General features: G+C 39.5%; 1 protein-coding gene across 6 annotated transcripts in view; it reads left to right on the plus strand.

The window, feature by feature from the left end:
• Positions 1–22,749, plus strand: part of diaph2 (diaphanous-related formin 2) — a 370,474-nt gene that overhangs the window by 126,868 nt on the left and 220,857 nt on the right. For 5 of the 6 annotated variants that reach the window (XM_069170528.1, XM_069170529.1, XM_069170533.1 and 2 more), the window contains 6 exons: positions 479–597; positions 2,214–2,278; positions 3,067–3,171; positions 6,529–6,591; positions 10,443–10,799; positions 15,238–15,352. In XM_069170528.1, the coding sequence (XP_069026629.1) occupies positions 479–597; positions 2,214–2,278; positions 3,067–3,171; positions 6,529–6,591; positions 10,443–10,799; positions 15,238–15,352 (824 nt within the window). The remainder of the gene's footprint in view (positions 1–478; positions 598–2,213; positions 2,279–3,066; positions 3,172–6,528; positions 6,592–10,442; positions 10,800–15,237; positions 15,353–22,749) is intronic. The other variant, XM_069170532.1, reaches the window with a different exon arrangement.

Raw genomic sequence — 22,749 nt, forward strand, 5'->3', positions numbered from 1 at the left:
GTGCAATTGGACTCTCGAGCTGATTCACACACCCTGCTTTGCAACGCCGGGCACTCAGTCACACTCCTAACTGGCTGACATGTTTTCCCGGTCATTGTGCTTTCAATTACACACATTGCACTGATTAGATTTACATTTCAGTTTTTATGGTTGCTCTAATTGGCATGGATGATTGCAAATTATGCAAGAGGGCAAAGCGTAGCCTTGGCTACCGTCAGTCACCTTGAAATGTACAGACTTACACATACTCGGGTTCTGTGAATCCATTAATCTGCTAATTTCATGATAGGGGTGAAGCAAGTGATCAAATTTAATAGTGGGCCTATTTTCTCCAGCAGCACCCTTTCTGACATGGCATTTTGTGACCTCTAGCTCGGATAAGAGAATCATTTGTGGTTAATTAGCCATGTAACGTTTGTGTCACTCATATCTTTCCGTGGCTTGTCTAATCGTTCTGCTTTGTTTCCTGGCCCCTCAGGCCTCAGTACTACAAGGTGATAGAGGAGTGTGTGTCTCAGGTGGTCTTGCATCGCAATGGCATGGACCCTGACTTCGGCTACAGTAAAAGATTGGATGTGGACTTCACCCAACTGATTGGTAACTTTGGAATTACGTCATCATTTTTTACAGTCCATGTGTTGGCAAAAGTCTGAATGTTAATTTTATAGTGAAAAAATTACAGTCTCTTATGCTTTGGTATGCTGAAATCATCCCCCTCTTTTTTTCTTATCAAATGATGTGCTCCAGGAGATATGTCACTGATATACATTAGGAAAATGTTTTGATACATCTCAGTCATTCTCATTATCCTCCCAAATCCCTCTGTGATTCCTCCGTCTGACATGTCCAGTGACCTAACACACGTATAAATTGTGGTCATTATTAATGACTAATGCATTTGATTTGGTAAAATGAGTACAATAAATTCAATCATTTTCAATGTTGTTTTCCTCGACGTGTTTGTTGAACCATAGAGGAAGCATTACTAATGGGGATTCTTTTCAAACAGAGAACAAAAAAAAACAAAAAAAAAACGGTATTTTGTCTCACTCGGTTGTCACTAACAGTTGTGTGACTTGCCAACAAAAGGTCATTAAAAGTTTCTAAACCTATCCACAGAGGACTGATGCAGTGTTAAATAAGTTTTCACTCACTTTACACAGATTTAATCAGCTGATAACAAAAAAAAGACTTGTAATGCTGTGTTTTGTTGAACTCACATCCACATGGGGTTTCCACTCTTTTATTTTGCCTTTTGTCAGTTTGTTTATTCAAATTCACATTAGGTTTTCATTTTCTAATGATGATTTTTCAGAAGGAAAATCTGTGATCTAACAATAATTTATACCTAAAACTTGTTAGTTCACTGTCTGCAATTGTTAAATGGCATTTTTACATGTACTCTAATAAAATGAAGAAAAAAAAGTGAAACAATAATTAGAAAACAACGTCCTAACGGAAACTAAGAAAAATAGCAAAAATATATACAACAGATTTGATCAGACTCATTTTTGTCTTCTCGTCTGAGACACACACAACATTAGGAAAAGATAACACCGTTTTTAGGTGGTGATTCCTCTTTTTAAAGGACGCCTCTGTGAAAGAAGGTAGGGTGAAGAGAAGAGGAGGGCAAGAGATTAGCATATCTGCTAATGGTCCAAGAGCCAGGAGTTTCACAGTATGACTCATTTGACTGTGTCAGGTAGTTATTTAACATATCATGAAAACACTTCTCACTCTTCGTCTGTTCTTCACAAAGATGAGAAAGCAGTTGAATCTGTTGCCAGAGCTGCACATTGTTCATTACCTCCAATTGATTACAATTTTGTATTTGTTTCATAATTAGATAAGTTTAGCTTTTCATACATCAATTTTATACAACCTACGATGTGAGACATACTTACACATGTAAACCAATCTGTTGCTAGATAGATGATCTATAGTATGTGATTATTGCCTGATGATTCTTAAAGTGCTCAGTTAAATGGTGCTACTTTTTTTCAAATATGACATTGCTAAGATCTTCTTGAGATGTAAACATCTCACAGACCTGATACGTCTTCCAAGACAGCATTTAAATCACACTCGCTGGAACACGCTTTGAAAACAAGACACAGGTCTAATTGTAAATTTCACCCGAGGAGTTAATGATGCACACTGCACCCAGACGTGCCTTTGAAGTATCTTGTGACTGTGGCCGTCTTGTCTTGCAGATCAGTGTGTGGATAAAGCCCGCGTTGAAGAGAGTGAACAGAAGGCTACGGAGTACTCCAAAAAGGTGAGACATTAATCACTCCAACAGCCCCCTTGGTTTGCCAGCTCCCATCAGGAAAGTTTTTTCTTCCTCAGAGCTCCCAGACAAGCTATTGATTTTCCATGCCCTGATCAATACCTGGCTGTGACGCTACATGATCCGTATCAGCATTACAAGAATCAATGCCGATGTTCTGATGTATACTTATTTGTGCACAGTGCCGGGGTAGAGTTAAGTTATTTGCAGAATCCTTTAGTACAGTTCTGCATTTTAATCTGGCCCTTTGCATTTGGATTTATTTTTGATTAACCTTAATTTAACTCAATTATGCTTGCTTGATTAAGCATATTTTGACTATAAGTGAGTCATAAAACTTAAAAACCTTCACTACAGCATGTTTTTTTGACGTTAAAATGTATTATTTGGAGCCTCACTGGCTGACGACACCACCAATGGGGTTCCTGGGAATGTTTCTTTCTTAAGAGTGCCGTCCCACCCTTGCACCGTGCGCCCTGCTGGGCCACTGAAATCATTTTAGTGACATGGCTTGGTTTCTGCAAAGGTTAGATCCATCAACATACATGAAAGCCAGACCTGAAACAAAGACAAAGGACAACAGGGCTCTGGGGCCATGAGGGCTATGAATAGAGCACACCATGTGTGTTTTGGTGTCTGTTGATGTGTCCTGTGGCCAATATCTGGAGACACCCTGCCGCTCACCAACCTGTGTGTGTGTGTGTTTACATCTGTGTACACGTGTTTGTTATATGCACATAGACATACTTGTATCTCTCGTATCTCTTTTCTTGCAGTTTGATGAGGAGTTCAGTGCGCGGCAGGAGGCCCAGGCCGAGTCCCAAAAGAAGGAAGAGAGAATCAAAGAGTTGGAGGGGAAGATCCAGGCCCTGGAGTCCCAGGTAAATCCATAAAGACAAATCCCACTGCTCTACAAAACACTCTTACATTCTCCTGAGATCTTTATATTCTCTGTTTCCCCCAAAAAAAGCAGGGAAAAGAAAATGTCCCGAAGCACTTTTAATCTGGTTTTTTTAAATGAAAAACTGACATTTATACAACGAAAAATGTTTGTCTTAAAATCATAGCATCGAAAAGTAAGTAATGGTGCCACAAGGAAATGGTTTAAATTTGGTCAGAAGGATGCTTTTCCACCCCACTTACAGATGTGAAGCTGCTGTAAGTGGAAGTTATCATCCATGCAGAACATTTGATTTAATAAAGGGTCAATCTCCTTCTTAAGTTGTAGCTCTTTATATGGGCGAATTGGTCTATTGAAGCTTTTCCTATGAAATTCTATCATCACAGAGATGGATTGCATTTCTTTTCCTGGCCTCCACATCATATCTTCCAGACAAAACCCTCCATTTTCAGCATAGAAAATGACTGCTATTTCCCCCTTAACCCAATTTCAAACACTTTAGTACTACCTTGGGACAAAAGGGCAGTTTGCCTCTCTTCTTAGAGAATTCAATATAAACCAGCATTGAAAGATGGTGAAGCTACATCCGCATCAGAGATGGCTTTTTCTTTCAAACATTCATCTCTTGTAGCTTATGTTGCCACTTTGCATAAACCACACCTGCATATACAGTATGTGGTCCAAGAATCACTGAGTGTTCACAGTTGTAACAGTGTTAGTTCAGTCCTTAAGTAATCCTTCTTATCCACAACACATTTTGTCACACAGAACGAGCTTTGGCTGTTGTCCTGACCAAAGTCACACAGTGGTTTCTTGATAAAATTTTAATTGTGGTTCATCACACTCTTTTCCTGATGTTTTATTTGGCTATCAGACTCTCACGCTCCTCCCCACCTGCTCGGCCTTTTCCTCCCTCACTCTTCTTTGCACCAGGTCGTGTTACCTTTGCGTGCCCTCTTTCCCTCGTTGGAGCTTTTCATGTTGTGTTTCCAAGTGTTTTTTTTTTCCGCTATAACACACCTTCCCCTCAGCCTCCCCTGGCAGGCCTGTGTCTTTTGAAGACTGACTGACTGACTGCGGTGCATTAGCAGGTAGTGTAGAGCAGAGAAGCCCTGAAGAGTCAAAGCCTCTCTTCCTCTGTTTGTCTGAATGCTACTTCAAAGAGCGGTTTCAGCGGGAGAGACGCACATCAGGAGACATTAACCTCAGCAGGGAAACATGTCATTTTTCTTTGGCACAAACCTGCATGAATGTGGCCATGCGGTCTTTAGAATATCCTTAATTCGTCAGAACATAATTACAGTAAATACAGTATTTATAAAATAGGACGAGACTTACTATTGAGCATAAAGAAACTTTATTTTTAATGTGAATTAATTTAATCTACTCATTAAAAAGTGAAGTTAACCGTCGCTGTGCCTTATTAATTTCAATGATTTGATGAGAGTTTATCTGGAAACTGTCTATGCTTTTTACATTTTTTTTTTTTTTTTTTTTATCTAAAATATGCAGGTTCTGTAATAATAACTCAGAGTTATCTCTGATTTGAGACAGGTGTTCACAGAGATTTCTACCTCAAGCAATGAACAAAACAACACTGACATTCTCACAGACAGTTGTGATTCTGCTACTTCAGGAAGCGACTTATTCCATGTTTGACTCAGCGCTGTAGAGAAGCCATTAACTGTGAGAGCGCAGAACCTTTAAATCGGTGAGAGGACACGCATTCAGCTTGTCCATCAAAGCTGCTGTACCATCGCTGCCGTTTTGCGGAATATGAATGAAGTGGGAGCTAACCCTAACCTTTCATCTCCGAGACTGAATTCCTGTCGGATATTAAAACACATGCATGCCTGAGTCACTTCTCTTCACCTTGTTTGTGAACCAACACATTTAATGAGAGTCTTTCTCCGGGAACTTTGGCATTGTAACAAGCAGCCTGTTTGATGTGTCTGTTTGATTATCTCCCAATTGAGTTGAGTGGAGTTTCTGCTTGTAAACATCAACAAAGGACATCGGAATCACAACAAAGTGAGACTCATCCACCCTTCCCCAAACCTTTGCTTGCAACCATTCAAGGCAAAAAGGGAAGCTATTCATTGAATTGGCTCTGGATGTGATGAATAATGTAACACTGCAGTGGTTCACTGGAACACTCTGCGCCATCCCATTAATAGGTTTTAACAAACTGGCGGTCTTGTAGCTGACCCAGCATGGCCTCGAGAGGAGATGGAGGTGTAGTCGACCATTTTCTCTGTCTTTTACCGCTGGCTGCCTTCTACCCTGGCTGATTATAGAATTTTACGAGACTGATAATGACAGCAGAACTCACAGTGTTGTAACTATTGTGTACTTTGCTGGTGTGAGGTAGACCCAATGAAGTTGTTGAGCCAAAAACACACATTTAAGTATGTCATACATGTATCCTACATTAACCATTTTGATAGAGAAACTCCACCTGGTCTTTAAAACTTAGATATCTCAATGTCTGTATCTTTTAATCACCAAGGAAATATAAAATAAAATGTCTCTTTGCTTTAAATATTGTACTTTACTACCATTTTCTATGATTCTCACAAAATTGAAGTTCTTTTTAAGCCACCCGAGTAAAAGTTTCCATCTCCTTTTCCATTATACACATTAAATATTTAGTTCTCTACAGTCCATAGTAAGAGGTGTTCTGTAGGAACAACTCCATAAAAATATCACTTTTGGGTTGCCGAGGAATGTGTTCCCATTCCTTTTTCTTTTGGCAAGGTTGCACACGGAGTGAAATATCAAAGCAAAATGGGTACATTTCTAAAACAAAGACTCTACAATGAAATCAATGCCCATCACACATCTAAGAGTGTTGAGTTGAAACGCATTTTGTGATGCCAGAGAAGGAGAAAAAAATGGAAATGGAAGAAGGGTTTTGAAGGTGCACCAACTGTCAGTGAAGCTGTGCCTCGTTCCTTTCATGCAGTCATTGCTCTACACTGATGTTCTTTTGAAGATAGATTACATCTTGTTTTAGGTGTAAAGTATAGTGCACGTCTGCACATCATATGGCTCATTCAGACAAAATGGGAATGCGACATTGTACCGCCATTGTCATTAACTGTGTAAGGGACATCCTCTTTGCCCACCTTTTTTCTGGCTTTATTGTTTTTGGTGTCAGTACTGTATCTGTTCTGGTTTACTAGTGTTCTTCTTCTCTGTCTATCTAACCCACCCCCCATCTGTACCTCTTTGTTGCTCCCTGTGTCTGTTGTGACGTGTGTGTTGCCATTGTGTGTGTGTGTGTGTGTGTGTGTGTGTGTGTGTGTGTGTGTGTGTGTGTGTCGGTTCTGCACAGTTAACTATTGAAAAAGACAACCTCAAAGAGGCTCAGAAACTCATCAGGGACTCTGAAGCCAAGGTGGGTCTCCTCTTTGCATGTGTGACCTTTGACATAATCCCACATTTAATCAACTGCAAATCCATGTATATATTAAAGAAATTCCATTGTGGTGCTTCAAATCTTCTGTTGGAGAAATCTCTCAAACTGATTAAGGGACTGATCTTTTGTCCTGTCTGTATGTTTGCCCTGCGGAATATTATGCAGTCCATCATAAAGCTATGTTTTGAATTACCTGTAAAATCAAGTGATTTCTGTGATGTGAAATGACTCCAGATTCCCTATGCAAGAAAAATAAATTATTGAAATGAGCAATGCATTTAATACAAATTAACACAATGGATGATGGAAGGTGTTGTCTCTTGAAATTACTAATATATAAAAAATTAAAAAAAACATAACTTGCTTTAAAAAAAATATAAACGTTTAGGATTTTTTTTTATCAAGCTAAATAATATAAAAGTTGAAAGTTAGAATAAACTCTGTAGTTGTTTTTAACCACACACATTACCTGCTTGTTTAATGCAATTTTCATAAGTAAACACTTCTGATTGAATTTCCATATCAGAGATGAGATTGGGGCAACGATTTAATCACATCACATTCAGTGTTAATTACCTGCCACGCTGACCTCCCCATTGAGTCCAGAAGAGTATAAATCCAAATTGGATGGGTTAGATTTCATATTAGCCTGTTTGTCTACTTTACACAGAGCTCCAGATGGGCCCTGCTAAATCATTATTTAAAAGATAACACCTTCACAAGCTGGTGAGCGACATAATTAAAGCATAGGCCTTCTACAAAATATTTATGTTCGTAATATGTACATACTGTAGATAGTGATTGGGGAAGTGATATTTTTGTGGTCTTAAAATGCATAATTAACTATATACCGTCTACTGTAAAAGATAAGATACATCTATCTCTAAATCTGAATATTAAATATATTTTCACATGATCATATCTATCGATAGCAAATAACTTTTGTTTGCTAGTTTGGATACTTACTCACGCAATTCTGTATCTCACCAAAGCGTGTAATACACCCTTCAGTCCTGTCGATGATATTTTGTCAGTGACGCGATTTCCCTCGCCTATGCGTGAGCAGCGAGGTGCCCTAGGTTTTTGCGCCAAAACCTTGTTTAATTTTAGAAGCAGATAATAGATTGGGTTAAATTCGACATTGTCAAAAACATGGTTAGGTTAAGGCTCAAAAACGACTTGGTTAAGGTTAGAAAAATATTGGTTTGGGTTCAAATACATATTTTTGTGTAAATAACAATACGTAAACTACTTTACTTACGCTATGTAAAGTAAATACGTTATCTAAGACACTTTCTTACGTTGCTGAGAAGACATCTGCGTAAACTTTTACTTGCTAAAAGACTTGAAAACCGGTGGTCTGGGTGAAAGTCCTGTGTTTATACACGCGTGAACCTTTCAAGTATGCGAGATAAAATGTGACACTGACATGGTGTCCTCTAGTGGACTGTCAGGTGTATTACACACCTTGGCGTGACACCAGGCTGATTTGTGTGTTTTGTATATGACATACTCACTGCACACGGATCATACATGGGCAACTTAATTACAATGCGTAACATCAAATCTGAAGATATCCCATCTGAATTCAGTATGAAACGGCCATCGTGATTCAAGGCAAAATACACTTTCATTTATAAACGGAACCGCTTTTTGGGGATGTTTGTTTTCATGTCAGTGAAGGAAGACGTCAGCGGCCATGGTATTGAATCCCAGGAGTTGCATGTAACACTGGGCTTATTATTACTGGATAGATAAGAGAGCGGTGGATGGAGAGACAGCGACTCGGAGGGCTCCTCAGTATGGAAACAACTGCGCTCTAATTTAGCAGCTAATTTACTTCCATTCTCTCATATTAATCTTAAAAGAGAAAACGGGCCACGGAGGGCCCGAGATTGACAGACATGTAATCATTGGATGTGGATTTTCACTTCAGAGCTCTGGGCGATCTGCGCAAGAAGCTCCTTGCAGAACACCTTTTTAATTTCGGCCCTAATAAACAATCCACCAATGCCATTATGTAATGAAACACTATGTAATGTCTTTAAATATGAAGTCAATTACAATTTATGTGCAATCAAGTGACTGGGGAAACTGCACATAGTGGAGAATTGGTTTTGGAAATGAGAAGTACAAGTGGAAATGCTTTTTGGTAAAAGCCGGCATCTAATCAGCTCTGAAGCTCAAACCCTGTAGGAGCTCCGGTGTCTGTAATTGTGATATTTGCATAATTTGTCTTCCTGTAAAACATTTTTCCACTGGCCTTACCCCCAACTATAAACAAGTATCTGTTTATGTGCAATGTATGCCAATAGTGCTGACATATCAAAGACCTGAAATACTTTATCATATCAGTCTCAGGTCATAATTACATCCCTGGTTACTGTTTGATAGCCCACCACTGTCAGGACTCATAATGAAACTTCTTATTTCCAAATTACTCACAGGTTTTCCTCCAACATTTTACTTTATATTTACATACATATCCATGTGGATTAATGAACGCAACACAATCTTTTGGTCAATTCGCAAACTCTTCATATGAAGCAGCATTTTGTTAGTCTTGATTCTAAAACCAGATTAAGTAGTTGTGTTTAACATCATTGGTGTAAAAATGATTTATTCATCCAGTGGGCAAGCACATTAGTCCGGCTGCGCCCACCTATCGCTCACAGCTTCAGTTTTTGTTGTGATTATATTCCTGAAACTCTGTTAGCATTAAGCATCGCTCAGCCACTCAACGACCAGTGGGATTGGCTCAGTGCGATGACGTCAAAGTCAAGCATTTGTTATATTTGGCTATATTTCAATAATATATATTTTAATATATTTCAATGATTCAAATGTGTCAAGGTGTCTCACAATTGACTTTTACTTTTAGGGGAGATAATCTGAGCGCAAAACAAGATGTCTGGTTGTCAGGGGTTCTATGTAAATGAGGGGATTGATGTACACAATGAACAAATCATTTTGGTTTTTAGTCCCTTAAATGTCTATTTTGCACCTGCCTAATAATGCAGCCTAGAATAACAATAAAATACTGTGCCCCTGGCATAAAAAAACAGGTTTTGGTTCGTCAATAATAAACTTTTATTTTTTTATTTTATCAATGGAGCGATCTCTTTCCACTGCATCAAGATAGCAATGCGCCAACAATGTCCCTGAACAAACCTCATTTTACCACTAACACGCACATATTGTAGGTGCTCAGATGGGCGTAGGCACGCATGTTAACAACATGTGCGCTCAATGGAAAAATGGAAAAACTGCCTCGGTCTGAAATGAGTCCGACACTTGCCTCATTCTTACCGTTACTTTTTGCACGGTGTAAGATAGAGCCCATGACCTAATGTTAATGTGGTCTGAACGAGTTTGCTCAGAACCTTGTAACTTGGCGTAAAAATCACTGCAGTCATTTACCGTTATTGGCATACACAAACACACACACACACACACACACACACACACACACACACACACACACACACACACATATACACACACACACACCATTACATTAGATTACATTTCATTTAGCTGACGCTTTTATCCAAAGCGACTTATAATAAATGCATTTCAACCATGAGGGTACACAACCCAGAACAACAGGAATCAAGAAAATACAATTTCACCACTGTCAGCCCACAGTCAAAAATCATGCCAAATCCCTTAAGATATTAAAAGGGAGCATTCGCTAAAAAAATGTTTGCCTCTTTGATGGCCTCGTGTCTTTTCCTCATCTGAAACATCAGTTTCAGGTTTGGATTGAACCAAAAGGAGCCTCAGCCAATATGTGGAAAATCAGTGACTCCGCTGTTCTCTATTTGCAGATTGCAGCAGGTCTGACCGCACCTGGAGCACCACCTCCACCACCACTACCAGGGGGTGCAGCAGCTCCCCCTCCTCCTCCGCCCCCTCCTCCCCTGCCTGGTGGCTGTCCCCCACCACCTCCACCTCCACCTCCTCCCCCTGGCCACGCTGGCATTCCACCTCCACCTCCACCGCCACCACCCCCGGGTGGAGGACCTCCACCTCCCCCACCACCGCCCGGCTGTGGGCCTCCGCCCCCGTTCGGTGGCCCCGGTCTGCCGCCACCTGCTTTGCCTGTCATCAAGCTGCCTTATGGACTGGAGGCCAAGAAGACCTACAAGCCGGAAACTGTGATGAAGAGGGTCAACTGGACCAAGGTATTGTAATCCGAGTATTGATTCACTGTAATGCATATTCTCATATTCCTTGATAATGTTATTGATTTGATAATGTAAGGGTAATAGTATTCCACTTTTTTTTACATTAAATATTGTGTACTCTTTTTACAATCACATATGCATACATTTTGCACCAGCCTTTGTTGAATTGTAGATCTTTAACACCTTCAGTTGAAGGTTCAGACCGAAAGGAGCTCTGTTCAAATGCACCCCACTCTTAATCTAGTCAAACAACCGTTCAGCCACAGGCCACACTATTCCACACTCAGCAACCTTTTCAAAGGATTTAACAGTAAACAATTTTCAATGCTCAAATGTCCTTGGATTTGCACATCCTTAGCATAATTGAATGAAGACTGGGTTTTGTAACGTTCCATCACATTTGAATACAATTTCAATGGGACATTCTCCTGCATCCGGGCCCTATTTTACCATAGATAATTTATCCATTTCCCCAGGGGTTCTCAGCATTAATTTAATGGTTTCTCACTGATACTTGTGACCTTGCGTTTTAGTCTTCAATTACTGACTGCAAACAAAATATCAGACTATTTTTTTAACATCATGTTAGTTGTGCAAGTTATATTCAATGGTTTCAGTGGAATGTAAATCTGAAGGCCATCGTAGTTCAATTCCTAAATAATCTTTGTCATTTTAAAATAAGTAAACAAATCAGATATATTTTTCTTTCTGTGATACATTATCTATCACACAACAGGCCATGTAATGACATAATAAATATGGAAATACAGATTTAACATGACTACTGCATTGAAAACAGTATGTTAGAGGTTGAATTATATTTCACCTCACGAATTATTTAAAATGCCGAGTATGCTAATGCTTGACTGGCTTGAAATTATTAAGTGTCTGTAGCTGTATGGGATATCATACTCACTGTTTACACAGTAGGGAAAACAACAATTATTTTGTTTTGTTTCTTGATACCAGGTGGGACTGTTTTTATGTCTTTGCCTTGAAATTTTGAATATCATCACTCATTTCATTGTGCAGTATCTATGTTGTTTTGCATATATGATTCCTGTCCATGCAGCGCAGTGCAAATACCCATTGTCTTGAAAGTGTACAGAAACAGGTTAATGTGCAGGAGCATTAACCTTGCCTCCACAGGAAATGTAGTTTGGTGATGCAAATGAAATTCATAACCACCTGAGGAAAAACAATCTGTGTCTCTTGTGTCGATTAAGTGGGACATGAGTCGTCTGTCTTCTCTATGTGCAGCAGATGGAAGTATAGGAGCGCCAGGAGCCAATATGGTTGTATAAAGAAGAAACAGGAAATAAAAGATAGTTTTTTTTTTTTTTTTATACCTACATCCCCTCTATCCACTCTCCCGTACATTTCCAGCAAGAGTGATTCACACCGAAAAAGATGACTTTTATATTGTTAACAAAAATAGTCTGCAAGTACCGCTGGAGCGTATAGCTTGACATGAAAGTAGTAGCAGCTAATTACATTTTCAATTACAGCAGAAGTCCTCCAGTTAAGCAAGGGATGTGGCGGCAGTGCATTCTTAGCCGGAAGCAGTAGAACAAGACACTCGCATGGGACGGGCCCAGCACAGACACACAGAGGGAAATGTCAGCTTTGTTTAAGTGCTAAATGAATTTTACATCACTTGTACTTTCCTGCATGTACTTCTATACTGGTACAGTATTTCCCACAGAAAAAGATTGGTGAAGATTAAGTAGGGGACTGAGCAAACGACAAAACAAACAACACACGTCAAATGTTGCTCTAGCTTCCATTTCAGCCATAAGTCCAAACCCATTGCAATTGTTATAATTATATTTTAATCGTGATACATTACTAATTAGGAATATATATGTTAGCATATAAGAATGGCAGAATAAAAAGAAACATGGATACAATAGGATGAAGAAAAAAAGACTGCAGCATGAGACCGGCTCATGTTTACATTACATTACATTACATTAGCTCATTAGATAAAGTTGTAACAGATGCGTTGACTCGAACACAGATGCCATGTTTACTCTGCTCAGGCCCATCAGAAAAAACTAGGGGTCACTCACTGGAGTTGAAAATTATAGAATAGAATATGAGTACAGTTAGGAAACAAACTAGTCTTCATCCAATCTTGTTTTAAATAATGTTAAGAGTATTTTTTTCCCCCAGTTATGAGCAGATAATGAACGCATAAAATAACAATCCACTCCTACGATGCACATTCTTAAATTATGCTTGCAAATTATATTATATCTTGAATTTTAGAATCTCCTTGGAGTAGGCCTCACAAAAATCTATGACTAATCCCTTAGTTTGAAGTCACCTCAGTGCTCCGTTTACCTCAGATTCAGGACCTCAGTAAAGAGGAAGATGGTCTGTGATAAAGGTGGCTTAGACTGTTTTGTGTCATTATCTTGACTTAATATCACCAAGTAGGAGTTGAAAGAAGGTGCAATTTTGAAGGCATCCTTCAAAAGGGACGTTTACAGTTGATTTGTTGTATTACTCACCCACACACTAAACCTTTTAAATTTCAGATATTAGTTGAGAGATTTGTCTCTCATTGTTATGTGGTGGGACTGGATAGGACCCAAATGCGGACACAAACTCGAGTTCGGGTACAGAACAGACTTTATTTTCTGGTGGAGGATGAGTCCGAGGCAGGCTGGCAAGCTGGATAGCGTGTGTGGTCTCCAAAGGTCCAACACAGGGCAGCAGGCTGGATGGAGTGTGTGGTTTCCCGAGGTCCGACTCAGGGCAGCAGGCAGGATAGAGGTAGTCCACGGCAAGACGACAGAACAGGAACGATGGTTGGCGACAGGTTGCGGGATGAGTGGACGTCGCAGATAGTATGGACCAACACCCCAGGACTGCAGGACCAGGGTTGATATAGTGTTGGGAGGTGATTAGTGGGATGTAGAACTGGTGTGTCAACCTGCTGGATTGTCAGCAACTGCTCAGAATGATCAGGGGCGTGGCCATGGGAGATTTCTGGAGACAGGAAGTGGAGAGACACAGACCAAAACACAAAGCACATGGGACACCACAATAAACAGGGGAATGACAGCACAAATGAGGAGAGGAGATATGGGGAAACAGAGGTCAAAACACGCAGGGTCAGACAGGGATCCTGACACTTATCCCTAGTTGTATTGTTGGGGGGAAAAAAACATTTACTGTCTGTCACTTAGAACTTTATGATAGCAAATATGAATTTACTTTTTGTTTAACAAAATCATTGTGTTTTATGTGTGCTTAAAAAGCCAATTTTCAGCTTCCATATCCACGAGACAGGACGACAATATTCTTACATTGTTAAAATCATTTAAAATATCTTCTCAATTTCTGGATGACAAGGTTTTTCGGGAGAATACAAGCTTTTGTAATGTTGTCTTGCAGCAGTCATTGAATTACAAAGAATAGTGGTGGTGGTGATGCAGTAAAATATGTAAGGTATGAATCATTGGATCATTGAATTTTCTCAGCATTTCCTGTTTCACTTTTTCTCTGAATTAGGCCATCACAGACTTGACAGATTGAGTTCTAGGACTCTGAGTGGGTTGTATGAGAGCAAATAAGAGTATAGAGGCAGTTTGTTATCGACACTCCACACCAAAACGAGCTCATGTTGAAAGTTTCATAAGCCTCCTTTAAAGTACCTACAGACTCTGCGGCGCTGTTACACTTATCACCGATGCTATATGGCCTTGAGGATGATTGCCCAGTATCAGCTGGAATTCTGTCTGTGTTGCATAAGTGTTGTGCTTACACTTCTTTTGCTATGTAATTACTGTGGTTTTGAGGAGGTTAATGGCAGAACTACAGTAGGTCAACTGCTCGTCCAGGCCCTCAATATAAAGCCACAGCAGCAGTACTTTTGGAGCTCTCACTGTAGCACTTAACACAATATACGGTAGAGGTAGTGTAGTGTCACACGTTATTAAGCAATAATAACTGCAACATGTTAGATGGGTTTGTCTATGTCTGAATCTCTGTTCACTCCTGCTGTCTCCTGTCTGCTGAGGGGGAGGGAGGAGGAAAAAAGAAAGCATCCCTGTGGCCTGCTATCATCTCAGCGGTGCTTGGTTGCTTCTCAGAGGCTTCCCTGCTTCGCCCGCATCTGTGAGGAATGTACAAATAGGGTTGTTAAGATGTGGGGCTTTGATGTGTCTGGTTCACTCGTGATCTATGCATACTTCATCCTTAAGCATGTCCATATTCATGGGATTTATTATCACATGAAACATCTATTTTGTTTGCTACTCAGGTTCTAAGAGTGCACAGGAGTGCCACACAAGGGCATGCTCGTGTCCACACACAGAAAAACACTCACAAACCCCATCTCCAGTGAGAAGAACTTTTTGAGTGGCAGGTTGGCGGAATGACGGTTTCTGATTGTGGTGATAATGGAATCCTTGTGTCATTGCAGATAGTGCCTCAGGAAATGGCAGAGAATTGCTTCTGGATCAAAGTCAAAGAAGAGAAGTTTGAGAATCCTGACCTATTTGCTCAGCTCTCCCTCTGCTTCTCCTCACAGAGCAAAGGTAAGGAGGTGTCATCTCTTTCTACCGCCGTCTCTAATTAATCTATGCACACATGCTTCATTTAGCCTCTCAGGCAATAGATGCCAAAGCACTTTCATCTTGTGACAACAATTTTTCTCACTGAAATGTTAATTATCTTAAAGTTAAGCACTCTTTTCACTTTATTTGAACACCGGCTCTGTGCACTCAATTCAGATCTCTATGCCAATTAGGGATACAGTGTTCTTGTTGCATTGTGTTTATGTGTCTTTGAGAAAGCTAGAAATGCAACATGGGTGCACTTTCTATTTGTTCTTTGAGTAGTTTAAGATCACTGATTTTTCTTTTTTTGGAATGTGCATGTGGATGTGCACAAACTTGAGCTTGTACATGTACTGTGTTTCTATGTGTGCGTCCGTGTGTGTGTGTGTGTGTGTGTGTGTGTGTGTGTGTGTGTGTGTGTGTGTGTGTGTGTGTGTGTGTGTGTGTGTGTGTGTGAGAGTGTGAGTGTGTGAACCAAGAGCAGCTATGCTTGGTTTGCTTCTTGCCTTTTCCAGTCCAGTAGACCAATCCTCCATCAGGGAAGATGGGAGGCTTTGGTGAAGGAAGCTCTGGGAGTTTACTTGTCCCGGCCAGTTTGTTTCTCAGTAACACAACCTTGCTACCTAACTTGCTGATGAATAACACAAGCAGTGCAGAGCAAGTTTGTTTTTATGTGGAAGAGGGTGTGTGAAGGCACTTGATGTATTCCTCCCATGACAATTTGAGAGTTTTCCACTTCTTTGACAGTGTGTGTGTATTTATGTGTGTCTAGCACACCCCTCTAATTCTAGCAGCAGTGGGAGGGGAGAAGTCAAGAGTCCTGTCAAGCGCAGAACAGTCAAATCGGAGCTCTGTCTGCATATGTGGACATAACTATACAGAATCCTCCAACTTTTCCCATATACCCACCGTCTGTTTGGATACCAGTCATCCTGCCAGCAGCCTTTTGCTCTGTCTCTCTCTCTCACAGCCTCCAGGTCTACAAACTAGACTCATCTCTTTTTTTGTACTGCGAAATAAATAGCAATTTTCCCCCGGCTGCCACGAGGTGATTTGCTAGCATAATACAGATGGAGCGAGAATGTAGGTTGGAAAGAATAGTTGTTACAAAGCTTAATGAAGTGGCATGGATGGGCCTGGCAGTCATGCTACTCTTTTCTTGTCTTCTGCCAGACACTATATTTTTTAACATGCGACATTTCTGTCGCTAGAGGTAATTTTTTTTTGCAAAACTTATTTACTGTATTTTTTCATTGTTCTTTTTATTTTAACGATACGTTGTTATTGACGAAGAAAATGTTAACATTAAGTGTGAATAAAATACATTTTCAGATATTTGCAGTTCCACATACATATGGCATCAGCTTTAAATGTCCTTTTAAATTCTTTATTACATTCACTTTCTCACCCAGTGGGTTTAAAAAAAAAAAAAAAAAGCTCTATAGATAGTCCATGGTCCCGCTGGCAGGGTAAGAATTCATGATCCAGCATTTCTCCCGGGAGTTACCTTTGCTGGATCCCTATCAATTACCCCTGCAGCAACTTCACTGAATCAGCTCTTTTCCCTCTATTGTTGAAACAGAACATGATTTGCTCATGAATGAAAAATGCTGTTTAATGTTTGATATCTACCCCCCACCCCCTTCAGTGAAGTTGAAAGTCAATGAGAGGGGCTTTGATGTAGATGGTTTTGCAGAAAAGGTGCTAGATGGGATTTTCCTAAAATGAGATAGTAGTTCATTTGTTTTCCTCTTTTCCCGTGTTTCATGATTCATACAGTGTAGTCCAACGCATTTCATCTGAGAATAAGTTTGCTTGAACACTAAACATTTTGTCAGAAAGATCTGCGCTTTGAATCTGACCTATGTGGGTGTGGAGTCTTCCTTCATCTCAAGTCCAGTTGTTTATCTGATGTTGGAGCAGTTTAAAGCAGTTTTGGGGGTCCAGGTGGTCAGGCCACCTCTTGCAAGATTAGTTCCTGAGGTCTTGTACTCTCATTGTAACTACGGACCATAAATCCTTTGTGCTGATTTGACAAACAAGTCACAGGCGAAAACGGACTTCATTTGTCTGGGATATTGCTGTTTTTTTTTTATTTTTTTTTATTTTGAATAACACACACACACACACACACACACACACACACACACACACACACACACACACTTGTTGGTTTTTCTTTTACTTCTTTGTGGTACCTCCATCTTTGCCACAAGCCATGGATATTTATAAGTAAAGCACACTTAGGGGGCCTAGTGTATCGTGAAAGATGAGGCAAGCAGGTGTAAATGCCTTCCCTGCAGAGCTGCCCTCGGAAAATGGTGCAAAAAAAGGCTTCTGTTATCTGCACGTTCCTTGGGATTCTTGCTTGTTACTTGTATTGTTGAAGAACAACACTTTGGCAGTAAAATAAAAAAAAAAACACTTTAACAGCCCCCAATTTTCAGATGCTTATTGCGCTCAGAGGCCTCTAAAACAACTGAGAATGCAAGACTGTCATCTCCCCTGCTGCTTTTATGAGTCTTACTGTTTAATGAGTTTTACCAAGAAAAGGAAATGATAATCAAGAGGGATTTCAAGCTTGGCTTCAATCTTCTAAAAGTGGCTCTTTATTTTTTTTTTTTCTTCATCATTTATTATGAGACGGTTCTTTGGCCTGATTGAAAACTCAACACAGAAACCAGTCCTTTGGTTCTTTGAGGCCGTAGACGGATAACTGATTCAGTCATACTGGCAGCATTGACTTGCTTCACACTTTTGAAAAATTCTCATCTCTTTCTTCTTCTCTCCTTTTTTCCTCCTTACCCACATGCTTTTTGAAAAAATACCCCTTTCACCCATGGTATTCTAAAATGTGTATTAAACGTAGTGGAAATAAAATCACTATTGTATGTGACCAACAATGTCTATTTAATGCAGCTGGTTAAGGTTAAACCAGGAAGTAGCTCTGCAAAACAAGATGGTGATTTACAGTCAGCAATTTAGAAAATTATTTTAATGTTTAATTTGAAGGTAAATATATAATATATGATGTATACATGGTATGTTTAGTTTACATATACATGCTGTTTTGCCCACATGTTTCTAATGTTTATATTAGAAGTATGAAATATTTGCATGAAAACATTGAGAATAAAACATAATTAGAAAACGCATTAGATTTTATTAATTTTGATATAATTAATCATTACATAGAAATAATTAATTGGACATTAACATACAAAGATCGCCACACTTTCGACAATAAATCCAAGGTTAATAGAAAAACCGGACTGAATTAACATTTAATTCAATTGTTACTCCTCTTTAAATGAAGGTAACAAATGTTGACAAATTGAAAGGAATTTTTTTCTGCCAGAATTTGAAGCACATGTGGCCATTGTAAACTAGTTATTAGAGCTGTGTTTAACTTCAGAGTAAGCTGTCTTCTTTTGAATTTTTCCCTGATATAGCCTTAAAAGGCCCGTGTTTCATCCTTTAAGTTTAACATAATGACTGACTGAAAAAAAATGACTGTGGGGTCTCGGTTTATTCAAATCACTTCCCTCAGCTGTACATGGTTTTATTGCTTCTATAAAGGAAATAGCATTAATCCTGTATTTAATATCAGCCTTATTCAAATGACATGCTGCATCCCATTTTACAATGGGAAGAAGGTAGCACCTTTTTTCTGAGTTGGAAAAAGTGCTACACTTAAAGGTGCTCCTCAGTCAATGATGTCAAGGCAGGTATTTCACTTTTGGCACCAATGTGTGCTTTGTGATCAGAAAATTGTTACCACCCAAACAAAAGCTTTTATCACAGAGAGACATTTCTATTTTCGCTCCGTCACCCCCCCGGATTTTCACATCTTTAAAACGTGTATAAGAGAAATTCAATGGGCTCAGTAGAACAACCCGGCCACGCCAAAGACTTATTTTATTTCCCATTCAAATATTTTTTTTCCCTCTTTTCTTTCTTTCTTTCATCTTTTTCCTTCTTTTCTGCCTTTACTTGACTGTATCGGCTTTTCCTTCTCTCTTTACACTCTCTTCCATTGACTTGGCTCTCTTTTTATTTTATTTTACTCTCATCTCCCCTCAGTTCGCCTTATCAATCAGTGGGTTGTGCCTTTGTACGGCTCTTGGGATCAAATCAGATTCACTCTGGGATTGAATGTGTGTAGCCATGGCCTCCTGCATTTGAAAGGCAATTCATTCAGCTGGAACTTTGCAGTTCAATTTGAAACAAGATTGATGTTGGCAAACTTCACACCCCCTTTCTTCCAAAATGTTTCCTCCATTGCCCACATCAATTGCTGACGGACAAAGGGCATGTGCCACTTTGTAATGGTGATGTTGGGGCTTCTCAGCAGAAACAACACAAAGAAAGAAAGGAGGTCACTTGACAACAAATAAAAACCCTGAGTATACTGTATATTTCAACATGCAAATTTTAAACCGCTTCTGTTTATTCACTGTAGTAAGGCATATATATTAATTTATATATGTTTAGAAGTTACAGTCCTGCTGTAGTCTTGACTATATCACACATTTTTTAAGGTTTCATTGTAGCTGTAGTGTAGTTCAGTAAATGATCACGCTCTTGTTCTTCTGAAGACAGAAAACAGGCCAAATGAAGACGTATCTACATCCCAAAGGAAGCCTCGGCTACTTTTAACATGCTAACCAACTACCTTTGGTGAAAAATGGGTTAAAGGAACAAGGACACCAAAACACACATTCTTTGGAAATAAATCTAAAAAAAATTAGTTAAGAAACGACATAGAGGGAAAGACCTGCGTCAAGGAGTGGTGTCATAGAGTACAAATAAATTCTATCTGTGGATAATTTTAAGCAGATTTTTTTTTTCACATCATGCTCAGTATTTAAAGTTGTATTTATAATAATAAACAAACCAGAAGTCTCCCTAAAATCCAGTCCAATGTATATCAACTAATTAGATGTATTTTTCTTTTAATATTTCATTATGCTCCATCGTGTGTTATCACTTTAAAGGTCAACTCTGGAAAGGTAACTTGGTTAAAACCTGGCTGCAAGTGATGGCTGCAGTCCTCCTCCTGCTCATCACAAAGGATTTGATCAAATCCTTCAGGAGTTCTCCTCACTGTGACACCCGTTTTCCTTTACCTCTGTCCCTGAGCCAAAGTGGTGTGCACACCAGCAGATTCTCAATCCCTGCTACAAAGCCCCAGCAGCAGGGTGGTAATGACCCGGCCACAACGGCAGTAATGATGGAATCAGTGGGGGGTTTAGCTGGCTCTCCGACTCTACCTAATAAGTCCCCTAATAACTCTGTTAACATCGGGGCTGACCCGGCCACCGGATCAAACACACTCACGCATGGTCGGCCACCTCACATGACACTCGGCAACCTCTCAGACGAGAAAACTGTTGCTGACCAGCACACTGTGTGCTTTGGTCCCTACAGTGCTTGTTCAGTACAAGTCTACGGACACAAGTTTTGGCTCAGAGAACACAGCAGCAACAATGAGTGCTACTCAAAATATTTTAATCCTATTAAGCTGTATTCATTCCCCAACAATATGTCTTGTTGATAGAAAGCTTGTTACTCTTGAAAAAAAAAAAAAAAAAAAAAAAAAAAACACATCCCAAGACTATTATTGAAGCTGTCTGTTTAGATACTCGCAGAGTAATGAGGGACTTTGTCTAATGAGTTAAAGCTCGACTCAAGTCACTGCAGCCCACTGTGGAATAGTCTTATATTAATAGTGCATGCACAAAGATAAGCTTTTGATATTTTCTATGTCAAAGTGTTAGGAAGTCAGTCTTGATGTTTAGGCATGTTTCCTTGGAGAACACAGCTGTTTGTTGCTGATTGTGTTAATTGAGAGGAGGGATCATCCACCAAGGCAACCTTCCTCTGTATCTTTAACCTAGGCCTTTTCTTCACTTGAAATCTCTCCCTTTCTCTTCTCTTATCTTGTCTTTCTCCGCTTGCTTCTGAAATCATCTCTCCGGACACGATGGTGTCTATCTGAAGTCAGAGCCTGCTTAGTGAAAAAGACACCCACTCTCACTCTCATTGTTTAACAGCTTCAGTCTCCCACAAACAAGATCACAATTGGCATTTACCACATACTCATTTTGTAAACTGTCATCGGTGGTCTGAGTGGAGTGATGCTTCCTTTTGGTGAATTGTTTTGACAACCCGAGACCTTTTCCTCACATCTCAATCACTCATTAAATATCCATTATTACTTGAAACAAAGAAAAGAGGATGTCCTCCCATTTTGGAAAACAGTCGGCAAAAATTGTACCATTTTCTGTATTTTAGAAGGGAGGCCATTAATTGCTGGTGCAGGCAGAAGACATTTGTCTCAATAAAACACAAATACCCCGATGTTAATTTCTCTCTTTTTGAGGTAGTCAGCCTACTGTGAATATCTCAGGGTCAGCCCTTTTCTTTGCTCATCCCTGCACGTTTTTAATATATTACATATGAATGGAAATTAGGTCCTTAAATATTAATGACAAGTAATTGGTTTATTGTAGGAGTCTATATTATGTGTGTGTGCATCTGTGTGTGTGTGTGTGTGTGTGTGTGTGTGAGAGAGAGAGAGAGAGAGAGAGAGAGAGAGAGAGAGAGAGAGAGAGAGAGCGCGAGCGAGTGAGTGCGCACGCGAGAGAGAGAAATTTCCTCTCATTCCTACTTCATATTGCATCGCTGTGATGTCCCACTGATTTTAATCTTCTCTTCTCAGATGAGAGCCATTCTGGCTATCACAGTGGACTTTAACTTTAGCCCTCTGAATATTAGCTTGCTTTGATACTTGCCGCTTACAGCATCCCAAGTCTACACCCTGCTAACTTTTATGTGCCTTCAGGTACAATGTAATGTTCATCAAAAACGGTCTCTTCAGAAATAAATATCCCTCGTGGAACTAAATATTTTATTTCTTTTTTTCTCCGTGCTTCACTCCCCTGGCACAATCTCAGCTAACGCAAGTTTGGGATATGTCAATTTTTCTGCGTTATCTTTTTAATCTAGTTCTCCAGTGCTGCACATTTCTGTCTCTGTTTGTTTTCATCTTATCAACAACATAATCCTCTTTATTTAACTTTTTTTTGTTGTTGTTTGTTGCTGTTGCGCAATCATTCTATTCCTTTTCATAATACGTTTTTTTTTTTTCTGTCTGGAACTGTTACCTACACAACTCATACCTGTATCCCAAGTGCGCTCACATACTGAATAATGATACGTCTGGAACAGAGACAGCAAGACAACAAAACTCTGTAAAGTACAGAAGAGAAGTTTTTGAACATCATACTAAATTAATTGTTAATAAACCCAAGTCCTTTTGATAGTTAAATGTTAAACATTCAGTTATTTTTGGGCTCTCTCCTATTTTTTAT

Source organism: Embiotoca jacksoni, unplaced genomic scaffold (assembly GCF_022577435.1).
Source record: "Embiotoca jacksoni isolate LCO1_2020_lvr unplaced genomic scaffold, fEmbJac1.0.p SCAF_5, whole genome shotgun sequence".
Classification (NCBI taxonomy): Eukaryota; Metazoa; Chordata; class Actinopteri; family Embiotocidae; genus Embiotoca; species Embiotoca jacksoni.